General features: G+C 41.5%; 1 protein-coding gene across 5 annotated transcripts in view; it reads left to right on the top strand.

Moving 5' to 3' along the window:
- Positions 1-4,032, top strand: part of ATXN7L1 (ataxin 7 like 1) — a 251,901-nt gene extending 247,869 nt beyond the window's left edge. For 4 of the 5 annotated variants that reach the window (XM_090287328.1, XM_090287332.1, XM_090287330.1 and 1 more), the window contains one exon: positions 591-4,032. In XM_090287328.1, the coding sequence (XP_090143454.1) occupies positions 591-632 (42 nt within the window). In that variant the 3' untranslated portion in view covers positions 633-4,032. The remainder of the gene's footprint in view (positions 1-590) is intronic. The other variant, XM_090287329.1, reaches the window with a different exon arrangement.
- Positions 4,033-13,453: the final 9,421 nt, after the last annotated feature.

The following is a 13,453-nucleotide window of genomic DNA, read 5'->3' as shown; positions in this document are numbered from 1 at the left end:
CAAATGCAATAATAATAATAATCGCTATCATTTATTGAACCTTTTCTCTGCAGGTGCTGTGCTAAACACCTTTACATACATTTAAACCTTTTAACAAACATTGTGAGAGGGAAAATGATTATCCTCATTTTCTAGATGAAGATGACTGGACTAAGACCTAAGTAACTTGAACCCAAAACCTCTGTCTCCAAAGTCTCTATGCTTAACCCAGCACTCCGCTTCTCCCTTAGATAATTCTCTGTGTTGTCTGTAGGTTAGATAGGAAACATCCCAGGTTAACTAATAGAGAAAAAAACTGAAGACAGGTCACTTACTCCAGTCCTCTCTATTGGAGAGAAGCCCATGAATGTCCACGGATTTGTCCCTGCATTTTCCTCCCCAGCTCGGACCTCTGTGGCTACCCTACATTTATGGAGTCCTTTACAGCCATCCCCTCATTTGCTCATTACAGCTGCCTTTGGCCGGATGCAGGAGTTGGGAAGGTATCCTTTTTGTTATAGATGAGAAAATTCACTCTGTTCTCGAATCCTCGTAGTAATCCCAAACTTTTTTTTTTTTTTTTTTTTTCTTTCCTTTTCTTTTTTTTCTAGAAGACCACAAACAGAACTGGCAGGATAAGGACTCTTCCATAACAAGATTATGAAGCCACTTCCAAACCAATGCCTGGCCACCCAATCCGACCCCGGGAGGCCAGGGGTGGGGGAGGCAGGGAGTGGGCAGTGGGGGGGTCCATTTCCTGGACCCTGCCCATGGCTCTGGCCTTTCTTCTATTTTTGAAGACCAATTTTTAGTTTTGGAGAAAAAGAAAAAGGCAAGAGAACGCAAATTTGAGATTTACCGAAAACAATACCAGTGTTTTGTTTCCGTTGTCTTTTGTTTGCCACGTGTACACATTCTTCCAAGCTTGGGGTCATTCCTCCAGCTTCTGATCTAGCTACTGCACCATCGTTCTTCTCCAGCCACAAGAACAGACAGTGCAGGACAGCAACTCTCGAACTTCAGCACGTGCAGTGCTCCTTTCCTTGTCCTCACCCATCCATCCCTTCTTTCCCATCCCCTCCCACCTGCCACTCACTGGGTCCCCAAGGCCATCAGGAGAAGCTGCCTCCCCTAAGCTCCCCACTGGAGAGCGTGCTGAAAGGGGCTTTGCTGTGGGGCAGCCTATGTTCGGGGGGCAGAGAGCAGAGGCAGGAGGGTAGCTGCAGGCACTCACCAGGTTTCTGTGGTGCACCAGCACAGCGGGAGCCAGGTACTATTGATAAAAGTGACTTCTAATAATGTGGTTTATCCAATACCACTGTCCAGCTGTGCAGCTCAGACAGGACATACTGGGTCAGGTCTGGGAAGTGGCAGGATGCAGAGAATGGGGATAAGAGAAGATATGCCTCAAAAGATGATGAGAACTGGGTGGCTGTGGTCACCTGAGCTTGTTAGGAATCCATGACGCAAAACCCCTTCCTGGGCATCATGTGCAAGGGCCCAAAGCTGGGCAAGCCAGGAAGGGAAGCACCCCAAGGGAAAAGGCAGGAGACCCCAGGAAGCCACTCTGGAGAAGACACAGTGCCTACAGCTGTAGAAATTCTCAGGCTGCCCTCCAGGACTAGGCAAGAGGAGAAAGGGGAGGAAGGATGAGATAGGGGAAAGCTTCCACGGAGGGCTTTGTGTCAAACCCCTGGTGAGAATAAATACTAGTATGGCTCACCTACCTCTGTGCCCTGGGCCACCAGGCCCTGCGAATCAGCAGACGCCCCAGCTCAGATACAGCTGCCCCGGGAAAGGATGGTGAGGCCAAGTCCCTGCCTGATGAGGAAGAGCCATTGGAAGAGAAGCTGGAGCTCTGCAGCTAAGAAACTGTCCACACTGGAGTTTTGAAAGAAACAAGAGTACTGTAAGCTCTAATCAGGAATCATAGTCAGGAAGGAACTCACAATATAAAAGAAATATGCTGTGCTATTTATTCATCATGTAACTTTGCAAACAATGTAACAGCACAGATAATAGTAGTTTCTGCTTCATCCCCACCCTGACAGTTTCCTTTCTTTCCCATCCTCCACCCCAAAGATCAGACTACTGTTAAGTTTCACCACACAATTGGATTTTACTAAGACGGGAGATAAACGGAGTGATTTTGATTTGCATCAATGAAATTGCACTGACAGTGTTTCTTATAGGATTACTAAAATTTTTTAATATAAAATGAAGATTTTTTAAAAATCATGAGTTGATATTAGGTTCCAGGACATTTGTTCAGATGATTTCATTTTTATTTCTACAGTGTTAAAAGTGCACTTATATGCTGGTTTATTTACATCTTGGAAAAGAGAGACTGCAAATTGAAGGGAAGATTGTTACTTTTTCTTTGAAAAAAAAAAAAGGTTAAGGCAGATCTAAGACTTATAAATGTTTAAGAAATTATAAACAAGATTTGACCCTTTGAAAAAAGTTTAGAAGATATTCTTAAAGTAAATTTTTATAGTGTTAATTTTGTAATAATTTATGTTTTACTATATTACAGAGCTAACTGACCAGAATAGTTTCAAAAACAAAATGAAACTTAGGAAAGTTTAAGCAATGTTTATATTTTTAAAATGTTCTTTGAATTATGTTTTTATTGTACATTTCTTCAGACTGAAAAGTGTGTACATATCTTTGTTATTTTTGCACAATTTTTGTCTTGTTCGGTTATAGAAGTCTGTTTTTTTATAATTTATTTTGAGTTGTAAAACTTGCAGGAGTAAAAACAAAACAAAAAAAAAAATCTCAGCAACAAAATAACCCTCTGATTTATAAACTCTTACACTCAAAAGAGGGAAAACAAAGGTTGAGAGATGAAGTGTCTGCTTCTGAGAAATAATGTCTCGACAGAGACTAAAGGAGCAATTCAATAATAGGTTTAAATGTTTTAGCTCTCTGCATCCTGAATTGCAAGCTGGAATAAAGAGGCTCCCCACCGAATGCTGCTGATGTGGTGAAAGACTGGCTCTGACCAAGGTGAGGACACTTCTGGAAAACTGAGCAAAAAGGAAAAATCCACCCTGTTTCTTCCTTCAGTCAACCACAGTTTACTTTTATAATGATGTATTCAAAACTCAGCTTGAAAAATGGAATGCAAATAAAAGGTTTTCCTTGGTTTTGTTTTAATGGAGTTCAACTGGACCAGCCTATAAAGCACTATTAGGGTGATCCCCTTTGAGTACTTCTGTTCTGCACCCCCCCCCAACTCAGCCTTCTCTCCCAGCCTCTTGACTGCACACCCCCATTTGCCTGAAGATCTCGTGACTTGCCGCCAGCCACAGAGGCTCAAAAGTTCTGGTTGTTAAGCATAACGCAATGCATAGATCTGTCAGCCATAAAAACAAAGCGACTTGGATAACTTGTATGCCTTCTTTTGTATCAATGTACCAGTTGTAAATAACGCTGATCAACCTTTGTAGAGAATAGTTTATACAGCATATTCTATTATTGCTGATTCTCACTGAACTCTTGTTTTAAAAAAAGGAAAAAAAGAAATTTTCTATTTACACCTTCTATTTTGTTATGCTGTCAGCCCATGGCACTTTAACAAAACTATGGGTTTTACTTAGCTGGTCAGTCATGGGGTATATTAAATAACTGTTGTTGCACAGACAAGAATTTGCACCTGCTCATTTTTCCTTTCCTACTACTGATTTTAAAATCTTTTCCAGAAGAATTTTGAAGAAAGCATGTCCATACATTCTAAACAAATGCCACACTTGTGGAGTGGGTTTCTTTTCTATGATCCATATTTTGTAACACTAAATATTTTCCTTCTTTGTCCCACACCTTTATGTATTAGCACTATCAGAATTCATTCCATGCCTGTGATATTGTAAGCAGAATAAATGTCTAATGTAGGTGTAAATAGTAAATTCTATGACTTACAGTTGTAAAAAAGGAAAGAACAAACATGTATCTATTGATACTGCCATGGTTCAGCACCAGGCCTGGAGATATTCTCCAGTGAGCGATTGTATTTCTTTCTTGGCTTTCTGTCTCTCTCTGTCTTTTTTCTTTTTTCTTTCTTTTTTCTTTTCTTTTTTTTTTTATTATTATTATTTTTTTTTGTAACATGGCTTTGTAAATAAAATAATTTATATGTTTGTAAAACAATGTCTTCGGGTTTTCATAAAATTTAGATTTGGGGGTGCTTTTTTTTTTTCCTTTTGGGTGAGTATGTTCTCACCAGATGAGACTTCCTACTGGACATACATTTGAGGCAGAGAAGAAAAAAGAGAATTCATTCAACAAATACTTATGAGCATCCTGGCTGTGGCTGCCCCTCTCTGTGCTTAGTGATGAGAAACAGACATAGTTCCAGCTGTTTTCTGGAAGCAGCCCAGTAGGAGAGACAGTAAACAAACACATGATCAAATGTGTAATTACAGATTGTGGCAACTGCTATGGTTATAAGAAAAAAAGGAGAAACCGACAAAGTGCATGAGGGGAGTGCTGTCAGGGAGTGTTCTCTGAGGAAGTGAGCTGAAGGCACAGTGTGGGGAGGGAATCCCAGGCAGAGACAGTCTGAGGTACGAGAAGCTTGCTAAGTTCCTAGAGCCTAAGAAAAAGCCACTGTGGATGGAGCAGGGGAAGAGAGGTGGAGAGGAGGCAAGGACAAGGTCACAAGAGGCTCTTAGAGTTTTGGATTTTGCAATTAATTCAGTGGGAATCCTTTGGAGGGCTTTTAGTGGGAACATGGCATGATCTGATATATTAAAAGATCACTAGCTGCTCTGTGGAGAATCAGTTGGAAGCTATTGCAAGAGACCAGGTGAGATAATGTTAGTGTAGTCGCAGAATGGTGACAGCACATATAAAGAGAAGCTAATAGATTCAAGGTATAGTTTGCATACTAAATTTACAAGACTTGCTTAGGAATTGAATGCAAGAGTAAGGGAAAGAATGACTCTCAGTTTCTGGCAGAGCAATTGCATTGGGTACAGATGCCATTTCTTCAGATATGGAAAACCAGAGAAGGAACAGGGTTTTTTTAGGGGGTGGGTGGAGGGAATGTTTCGTGAAGAACAGAAGTTCTGTTTTGTATATGTATGGTTTATTCATATATGAAACAACTACTAAACACCTAAGCTCCTATGTCAAGAAGGCGTGGTCTACACATTAGAGAAACTATCACCAGGTCTAAGCTGAAGGCATAATTTGAAAATCTTTAGTATATGGATGATATTTAAGGCTAGAGATATAGATGTGATTACTTGAGAGAATGTAAAGGGAAAAGAGCAGACATTTAGATGTTAGGTGGAAGAAGAAAGCTAGCAAAGACCTCTAAGCTGAAGCATTCCCAAAGAGAAGAGAAAACCCAACGAAGTGGTTCCCTAGAAGCCAGGACTGTAAGATGTTTCAAGGAAGGAACAATCAACTGAGTCATATACTGCTGTAAAATGGGAGATAAAAATGGTATCGTGTATGGTTTTGCAACACAGAGGTCATTGGTGACTATTAGTTTCCTAAGATGCCATAACAAATTACTGCAACTTGGCAGCTTAAAACAACATAAATTTATTCTCTCAGAATTCTGGAGACCAGAAGTCCAAAATCAAAGAGGGCTGCATTCCCTCCAAGGGCTCTAGAGGAGAACCCTTCCTTGCCTCTCCCAGTTTCTTTTGACAGCCAGCAGTTCTTGGCGTTCCTGGGCTCATAGATGCATCACTCCCATCTCTGCCTTCGCCTTCCTGTGGGCTTCTCCCCTGTGTTTCTCCTCTGTCTCGAATCTCCCACTGCCTAGTTCTTATGAGGATATCTTCATTGGACTCAGGGCCAACCCTAAATCCTGGATAATATCATCTCAAGATTCTTAATTACATCTTTTTTCCAAATAAGTTCACACTCACAGGTCTAAGGGTTAGGACTTGAAGATGTCTTTTGCTGGGTTATTATTCAGCCCACTACAGTGACCTTAGCAAAGCGTGTGCGATGGAGTGGTAGGGGCCAAGGCACTCCTGGAGTGGTTTGAAGGAAATTGTACAGACAAATCTTAAGGAGGTTAAAATGCTCACAGGAGTGTTAGGATTTGGGTTTTGTTGTTGTTGTCTATCTTGTTTGTCAAGGGAGAAGAGGCCAGATTACAACTCACATGTTAGTAAGGCAAGAGGGAGGTGAACTCAAACGTATGTGGAAATATTGGCTTTCATACTGTAAAAGATAAACTGAAGCACATTAAAAATTTTAAGAGTTTATTTGAGCAGCACTAAACCCAGAAGTGGTTAGGAGCGCTCCACCAACAGGAGCTCAGGAGAGACTTTTTTAGAGAAATGGAGGAAGCAAAGCAGGAAAATTATTGACTGGCTATATTGTCAATTACAAATGGGGAGGGAAAGCGTGACTGAGACTTTGTGTGTGTGTGTGGAAAGAATCAGATGCTTGTTTTTGTTTCTGTTTGCAATTTTTATGTCTTTTGGTTCCATCCAACTCAATAAATTGAGAAAATTTTGACATGGATTAGATGCACCTCATTAAGTAGAGCAGGGGTCCCCAGCCCCTGGGCCACTGACTGGTACCAGTCAGTGGCCTGTTAGGAACCAGGCTGTGAGGGAAGCTCGCCTGAGCTCTGCCTCCTGGTGCCACCACCACCACCAGCACCCCCTCCCTGCTCCTATCCGTGGATAAAGTTTGGGGACCGCTGAAGTAGAGAACTGAATTTCTCTGTAAAAAGACGTAATCAGAGAGGGTGCTTTCAGGGTCTGCATTCACCTTCAAACACTTGAACGATGTTTCCACCAGGTCCACACTGAGCCCAGCATTGTTCAACATTATAATTAATGAATTGGCATTCAAGGCAACCTTGTGAATTAAAGCCATGAATAAAAGGTGGGTTTACTGAATAGCTGTTACCTTTGGGAGGGGAGCAACTGAGGGAGGCTTCTGGTGCTGGAAATGTTCTGTTTCTTGACCTGAGGGCGACCTGGGAGCTTGTTAAATGAATATAATCATTGGTGTAATATTTATCAGGTTATATACTTAAGATTTGTTCATTTCGCTGTGCACTTTGAAATTTAAAAGTTTACACACAGACACAAAAGCTGAATGGCAGCTTGGAGTGGAATTGTCTTAGCAGCAAGAACAAAGTTGCAAAGTAGCTTGAGGAGAATACTAATGAGGACCCCATCTTCTCTCAACATCCCCTCTGCCGGGAGACAGTAAGTAGCACAGAGAAGGGGCAGCAGCCATGGGCTGCAAAAGGAAAGGGTTGTTGAAAGTCTCATAGTGGGTTGTTGGACCCCTCAGAGCTCCTTTCACTCCCACATGCAACCAAGTAGCTACTCACCACCACTCCCCAACCCCCTCAGCAAGGGACTGAAGGATTACTTTTTGGAAAAGATTGAATGGAACACTGAGGTTCTGGATTCAAGGTTACTAGGTCAAGCAGAGAAAGCTACCTTGGGGTGAGGCAGGGGTGTGGAATGAAGCATGAGATCGTCTGTTTTCATCATAATCTGTAGAGTATTTGTTACAATATCATGCTGTTTTGATATTTTAAAAATTTAGAATGTATAACAACAAAATATATGGAAGCCATTAGGTGAGCTCACCTTAGTGTTTACAGAGTACAGTACAATGCAATGTTTTGCCCTGAACATGACAGCTTAGGAAGTCTGAATACAAAACCAGAGGAAAACTGAAAGTGATCGAATATAAGTGATTACAGTGAATGATTGTGGAATGCACTTTCCTGGAGGTAGTTAAAAATGGAATGCCTAGGATGGTTTTAAAAGCAACCGTTCTTCATAGGAGGACTTTCCCAATAGAGATTTGATGCTGGTAAAACTTGGTGTGGATGACCAAATAGGGAACATTGACATTTGGGGACTTTTTCATCCAAAACCATGTATATTTTCTGTTTCTTTCGACTTTATCTTTAGGGATCTCCTTAAAGTCCCAAGGGACTATATTGTCCAATGCTTTATGTTTCCTAAAATAGTGTTGGGCATACAGTTGGCATAATAAATGTTTGTTGAATTAAAACCTGTATTCAGGCCCTGACTGGGCGGCTCAGTTGGTTGGAGTGTTGCCCCCATACACCAAAAGGTTGTAGATTCAATCCTCAGTTGGGGTGAATACAGAGGCAATGGATTGATATTTCTCACATTGATGGTTCTCTTCTCTCTCCCTTCCTCCTTCTCTAAAATCAATAAACATATCCCCTGGAGAGGATTTAAAAACAAAAATAAAAACAAAAAAACTGGAGTCAGTGGTATGCTGGCAACTGTGGAACATCCAACTTTGACAGTGACTGGGGAAGCATTTGCTGATTTCTTTGATGTTAATATGCCCACCATGGCCAACTTCAAGCTACCAGCATGATCTTGCTGAAAGCAGAGGGGGAAGAGAGGTGCACAACCAACTTGTGAGCCTGGGCAAGCCAACTCCAGCACACCTGATCCTAGCTAATACAACAGATGTGCTTATGATCAGTAATACTATATATTTTAAGTATATTTTATTGATTTTATTATTATAGTTGTCCCAATTTTTCCCCTTTGCATCCGTCTGCCCAGTACCCTCATTCCCTCCAGTAATCCCTCCCCTTAGCTTATGTCCATGGGTTGTGCATGTAAATTCTTTGGCTTCTCCATTTCCAATACTATTCTTAACATACCCCTGTCCATTTTGTACCTACAAATTATGTTTCTTAATCCTTGCACCACTCCCCCTGTTCTTCCCCTTTTCCTCCCAGCTGATAACCCTCCATATGATCTCCCTATCTATGATTCTGCTCATATCCTGGTTGTTTGCTTAGTTTGTTTTCTTTTCTTTTTTTTATTTTTTATTTTAGATTCAGTAGTCGATAGTTACGAGTTTGTTGCCATTTTTTCCCTTTTTTTAATATGGTTTATTGTTTATGCTATTACAGTAGTCCCAATTTCTTTTCCCTTTGTTCCCCTCCACCCAGTGACCCCTCCCTCCAGTTAACCCCCCCTTAGTCCATGCCCATTGGTTGTGCATATAGTTTTTCTCAACATCTTCCTATCTACTCCACTCCTTCCTACTATGCTTCTTAATTCCTGTACAATCTCCCTCCCTTTCCCCCTCCTCCCTCCCCAAGGACCTCCCCCCAAAATGTTCCCCATACCTATAATTCTTCTCCCACTCTTGTTGCCTACTTAGTCTGCCTTTGTTTCAATTCCCTAGCTTCTACTGATGGTTGTTGTGATACAGTTTTCATTTTAATGTTCATAGTTTTGATCCTCTTTCTCCTAAAAAAGTCCCTTTAACATTTCATATAATAGTGGTTTGGATCTGATGAACTCCTTCAGTTTTACTTTGTCCTGGAAGCACTTTCTCTGCCCTTTTATTTTGAATGACAGCTTCGCTGGATAGAGTAATCATGGTTGTAGGGTTTTGCTTTTCATAACTTTGAATATTTCTTGCCAGTCCCTTCTTGCATGCAGAGTTTCTTTTGAGAAGTCAGCTGATAGTCTTATTGGGACCACTTGGTATGCAATTCTCTTCTTCTGTCTTGCTGCTTTTAAGATTCTCTCTTTATCCTTAATTTTAGACATTTTGATTATAATGTGTCTTGGTGTGGTTCTCCTTGGGTCCAGTTTATCTGGAACTCTCTGTGCTTTCTGGACCTGTAAGTCTATTTCCTTCCCCAAGTTAGGGAAGTTATGCTTCATTGTTTTTTCACATAATTTTTCAATATCTAGTTCTCCTTCTTCACCTTCCGGCAGCCCTGTGATTCAGATGTTGGCCCGTTTATACTTGTCCGGTAAGTTTCTGAACCTCTCCTCATTTTCCTCACTTTTTGTTTCCTCTTTCTGCACTGGTTGATTGTTCCTTCCCTATGTTACGATTTGTTGATTTGATCCCTGGTTTTCTTGCCCTCACCACTAGTTTCGTATGTGTTTTGTTTATTTCAGCAGGACTAGCCTTCATTTCTTCCCCATCTTGTTTAAGACCTGCTGTTAGGTCTGTAAGCATTTTTATAACCAAAGCTCTTAACTGAGGCTCAGAAAGATTTCCTATCTGCTGAGCCATTAGATTAGATATATGCTGTCTGGTCAACTGCATCACCGGGATCTCTATCATGATCTGTGCCATCCTGACCATTTTGTTTTTACCTTTGCTTCCTGAGCAGGGCTGTCACACCTCCTACGCTATAGGGGGCGGAGCCCCATGCACTCGTCACAACCAGACAACCCGTCTAACCACGCTGTGGCGTTTTCTGCTGGGGTGGGGGTCCAAGATGGATTCCTGCTGTTCACTCTCTGCTCAGAGTCCGGGAGCCTCCTCCTCCATCTCCACCGTCTCCGGGCCTCAAAGTCTAAGGCAATGGAGGTCTGCCTTCCCCGGCTTGGAATCACAAGCTGATGGGTCTGGTCTGCAGCTGGGGGTGCTCCCCAGGCGCTTCTTGCCTCCTCCTAAATACAGGTGTCTGTGCTTACCGCTGTCCTCCCTCCATCGCTGCTGCTGCTATGGACAGCATAGCTTGACCTCTTCTCCCCGGCTTCGCCTCTCCTACCTGTCCAGACGAGCACCACTTCATTATAACTTCATACATTGGACTTCCATTTATTTTCTGGAACTTCTGGTTATTTCTTGTTTTGCGGTAGTTGTATTCCTTCTTAGTTGTGGAGGGAGACAGAGCGTGTCAGTCTAGGCCTCCATCTTGGCCAGAAATCACCTGTGTTTGTTTGATTCCATGTCCCTGGTAGAGCTGTCATTCCTGTTACATTGTAGTGGGCGGAGCCTTAGGGATTCATCAGTAACGGGCGACCTGTTTCACCACGTTGTGGCACCGTATGCAGGGGAGGGGTCCAAGAGGGAACAATGCTGCCAGCCCAGCATTTGCCCCTTTTCCAGGCATTTCCCCCACTTCCGTACCAGACTGGTACCCCTCTAGCTGCTGCCCTGGCTGTCATTCCCAGAGTGGGTGGGTCTGCAAATGTTCTAGGTCTGTGGGGGCCCTTTAAACAAGCAGACTCTGCTGAGAGACCGGCAGTTTCTGCCTCTGCCCAATCCCCACTGGTTTGCACAGTCAAAAGCAATGAGGCTTGGTTTTCCCCGGTGCTGGGACAGTGAGCTGTGAGGTCTGGTGAGAAGCTCAGAACGCTCCCCAGGTGTCCCTCCTGACTTTTTAAAACGTGTAACTGTGCTTTCTGCCAGCCTGCTGCTGTTGCTGCTACTGCCACCACCACACTGTGTCCTCTCTGCCCCAGCTCCGCCCCTCCTACCTGTCTGGATGAGTATTTCTTCTTTATATCTTTGTTGCTGGACTTCCATGCACTTTGATTTTCTGGAACTTCTGGTTATTTCTAGTTGTATTCCTTCTTAGTTGTGGATGGAGACGCAGCACGTCTGTCTATGCCTCCATCTTGGCCAGCAGTCTTGAAAGTCCCCTTTGCCATTTTAATGTTTGTAGTTTAGATCTTCTTTTTCTTAAATAAATCCTTTTAACATTTCATGTAATAATGGCTTGGTGATAATGAACTCCTTTAGCTTTACCTTGTCTGGGAAGCACTTTGTCCTTTCATTCCAAATGATAGCTTTGCTGGATAGAGTAATCTAGGTTGTAGGTCCTTGCTTTTCATCACTTTGAATACTTCTCGCCAGTCTCTTCTTGCCTGTAAAGTGTCTTTTGAGAAATCAGCTGATAGTCTTATGGGAACTCCTTTGCAGGTAACTCTCTTCTTTTCTATGGCTGCTTTTAAGATTCTCTCTTTATCTTTAACCTTTGGTACTTTAATTGTGATGAGTCTTGGTGTGATACTCTGGGTCCAACTTCTTTGGGACTCTGTACTTCCTGGACTTGTATGTCTATTTCCTCCGCCAAATTAGGGACGTTTTCTTTCATTATTTTTTCAAATAAGTTTTCGATTTCTTGCTCTTCTTTTCCTCCTTCTGACAACCCTATGATTCAGATGTTGGCACTTTTAAAGATATCCCAGAGTCTTCTTATCCTTTTCTTGTTTTTTTGAATTCTTGTTTCTTCTTTCTGTCCTGGTTGAATGTTTATTTCTCCCTTATGTTCCAAATCATTTATGTGAATGCTGACTCCTTTCCCTTCATTGTTGGTTCCCTGTGAATTTTTCTTTATTTCACTTAGTGTAGCCTTCATTTATTCCTTTATGTTGATACCATACTCAATGAGTTCTTTGAGCACCCTGATCACCAGTGTTTTGAACTCTGCATCTGATAGGTTGACTATATTTATTTCTTTTAGTTCTTTTTATCAGGTTTTGTTCTTAATTCATGCTAAACTACGTGAAAAAAATTTAATGCACTAGTAAGGTCAACAAGGAGAATTTTACTATCACTTGGAAATGACTGACATTCAAATCAATTTTTAATTTTAATTTTAATTTTAAATTTGTTTCTGCTTGAAAAGAGCATTGGGACAAAGTGGATGTCTTAATCTCAAAAATAATATACAAGCAGACCCTGACCAGTGTGGCTCAGTTGGTTGGAGCATTGTCCCACAAACCAAAAGGTCACTGATTTATTTCCCAGTCAGGGTACATGCCTGGATTGTGGGTTCAGTCCTAGGGTGCATTCAAGAAGCAATCAATTGGTGTTTCTCTCCATTCTTCCTTCTCTTCCCCTCTTTTAAATATATATACAAGCAATTATCTATCTTCTTTCTATAAGCAATCCCCACTCTGTGGGCTGTACTCAAATGTTTCATTTGGAACCTAATATATTCTTCCACTTAAAGGTAATATCAAGGGTTACTGTGTTGCAGGACAACTCAGAACACACATGGATATCAATGTACTAATAGTATTTTGAGAAATGCATTCTCAGTTTCAGTCAAGAAAGACTAGATTATATATATCTGGCTACCATCCCAGCCAGGAGAGACCACACCATTCAACCTGCTATCTGCCAATGGCTAGGAGAGTAAAGACTTCTGGCTGCACCTGGAGCAGGCTACACTGCTCTAACATCAGCAAAGTGACTGAAAGGACAGGGACTCCCCTGGTGGTGGTTGCAATGGTACTGATGGTGATGGTGGGGATGGCTGTAGTAGTAGTAGTAGTAGTAATAGTAAATTAATAACATTATGTTTCACATTTTTTCAAGTATAATCCTTACAATAACTCTGATTAGTTGAGATTATTACCTTCATTTTACAGATGAGAAAAGTTTAGAAAGTTCAAGCAATTTGGTCAAGATCACACAATTAGTAAGTGAGGAAGCCTCTTGCTAAAGGGTCCTGACTCCCCATGTAAATTGTGTAAATGGGAGATCACCTGAGGTCTTCCTGCCTACAAACAATTTAGAAAGCTCAAAGAATGTTGTTTATAAATTTTGTCCTAGGTTGCAATTTGTAGGACCTAATTAAAGCTTAATCAGACCCATTTGGTGTGAAGGGAGCTAAATTTAGACTCAGTTTATAATATGATGTTCTGAAATACAAAAGTAGCCTCAAAAATGAAAAATAAAAACAGGAAAAAAAAATCTTCATGGTGAAATC

Source organism: Furipterus horrens, unplaced genomic scaffold (genome assembly GCF_987537825.1).
Source record: "Furipterus horrens unplaced genomic scaffold, mFurHor1.1.pri manual_scaffold_9, whole genome shotgun sequence".
NCBI lineage: Eukaryota > Metazoa > Chordata > Mammalia > Chiroptera > Furipteridae > Furipterus > Furipterus horrens.
The sequence above is the reverse complement of the archived record's forward strand: the minus strand, read 5'-3'. Positions and strand labels throughout refer to the sequence as shown.